This window comes from Malurus melanocephalus, unplaced genomic scaffold (assembly GCF_030028575.1).
Source record: "Malurus melanocephalus ecotype Western Australia unplaced genomic scaffold, MMel_1.1 scaffold_541, whole genome shotgun sequence".
Taxonomy (NCBI): Eukaryota; Metazoa; Chordata; class Aves; order Passeriformes; family Maluridae; genus Malurus; species Malurus melanocephalus.
In genome coordinates, this window is record NW_026623773.1 from 214637 (window position 1) to 215988 (window position 1352).

Here is a 1352-nt window from a genome sequence, read left to right on the forward strand (position 1 = left end):
GGGATGGGATGGCATGGGATGGCATGGGATGGCATGGCATGGCATGGCATGGCATGGCATGGCATGGCATGGGATCCATGGGATGGGATGGGATCCATGGGATGGGATGGGATCCATGGGATGGGATGGGATGGGATCCATGGGATGGGATCCATGGGATGGGATGGGATCCATGGGATGGGATGGGATGGGATCCATGGGATGGGATCCATGGGATGGGATGGATGGAACTGTCCCAGCCCTACCTGGATGGTGACGATGCGGGGCAGCGGCTGCCGCGTGTTGGCGCCGCCCTCGATGGCGATGCCCAGGGTGGGAGCGCTCTTGGACACCCGGATCAGACACGACGTGGGCTCCAGGAGCCCTGGCTGTGGGGACAGATGGCAGTGCTACTGAGGGAGCCCGGACACCGTGTGCCAGCTGTGCCCCCTCGGCCAAGGCCCCACGGCAGGCAGGGACTGCCACTGCAGAGGGACAGACACAGCCTGCAGCTGCTTTCCCACTCCTGGCACCCGAAACGCCAAGCCTGGGCAGATCTGGAAGGGTTTGGGGAGGAGCAGAGCAGCTCCTTGCCTGCCTGCCTGTGCCAGCACCATCCCAAACGCTCCAAATTATGTCTGATACCCACTGCTGCTTCCCTTTTGGGCAACAGGTGACTTCACTCGTGTGGGTGTCCCTTTAGAGGTAGTACTCTGCCATACCCCATGCCTGCTGCAGCTGGGAGGGACGGGATTTACCCAGAATGGAGTGAATCAGCCCTACAGCACCCCTCCCAGTCGCTCCTGACCCATTTCCCCACAACTCATCCCTGCAGAGACCTGACGGGGCCCATTAAAGAGGATCAATACCCCAGGTGTCTGCTGCCGTGGGCACAGGGAGAGGAGAGGGCTGGCCAAGGCAGTGGGCACAGGGAGAGGAGCAGGCTGGCCAAGGCAGTGGGCACAGGGAGAGGAATAGGCTGGCCAAGGCAGTGGGCACAGCCCCGGGTGTCCCCTCCCAAGCAAAGCAGCACCCCCGGACCCCTCACCGGCTTGGAGGCCCCTTCCGCCGCCCCCTCGCTCCTCGTGGCCTCCTTGGGGCTCCGGCTTTTCCCGGGGCCCGGCTGCCGGCTCTTGTCCTTGCCGCTCGTCTCGACCTCCCCGATGTCCACCCCGCTGTCCTCGCTGAGGGTCTGCCCGCTGTCCGACAGCTGGGAGAGCGTGGAGGCTGGGGAGAGAYGCGGCGTTAGCGGGGCCAGCGCCGGGGCTGGGGATGGCCGAGCACCCACGGGCCACGGAGCGAGGGCAGCACCCGCTCCCGGGGCTGGGCATCACCCTGGGAGTCACAGCGGGGCTGCAGGGCAAGGGTCCAAC

General features: G+C 65.2%; 1 protein-coding gene across 1 annotated transcript in view; it reads right to left on the reverse strand.

Moving 5' to 3' along the window:
* The window catches only part of LOC130582930 (whirlin-like), an 18723-nt gene that overhangs the window by 5290 nt on the left and 12081 nt on the right, over nt 1-1352 (reverse strand). The window contains exons 8-9 of the mRNA XM_057381916.1: nt 1028-1206; nt 246-368 (exon numbers count right to left, since the gene is read on the reverse strand). Coding sequence (XP_057237899.1) covers nt 246-368; nt 1028-1206 — 302 coding nt within the window. The remainder of the gene's footprint in view (nt 1-245; nt 369-1027; nt 1207-1352) is intronic.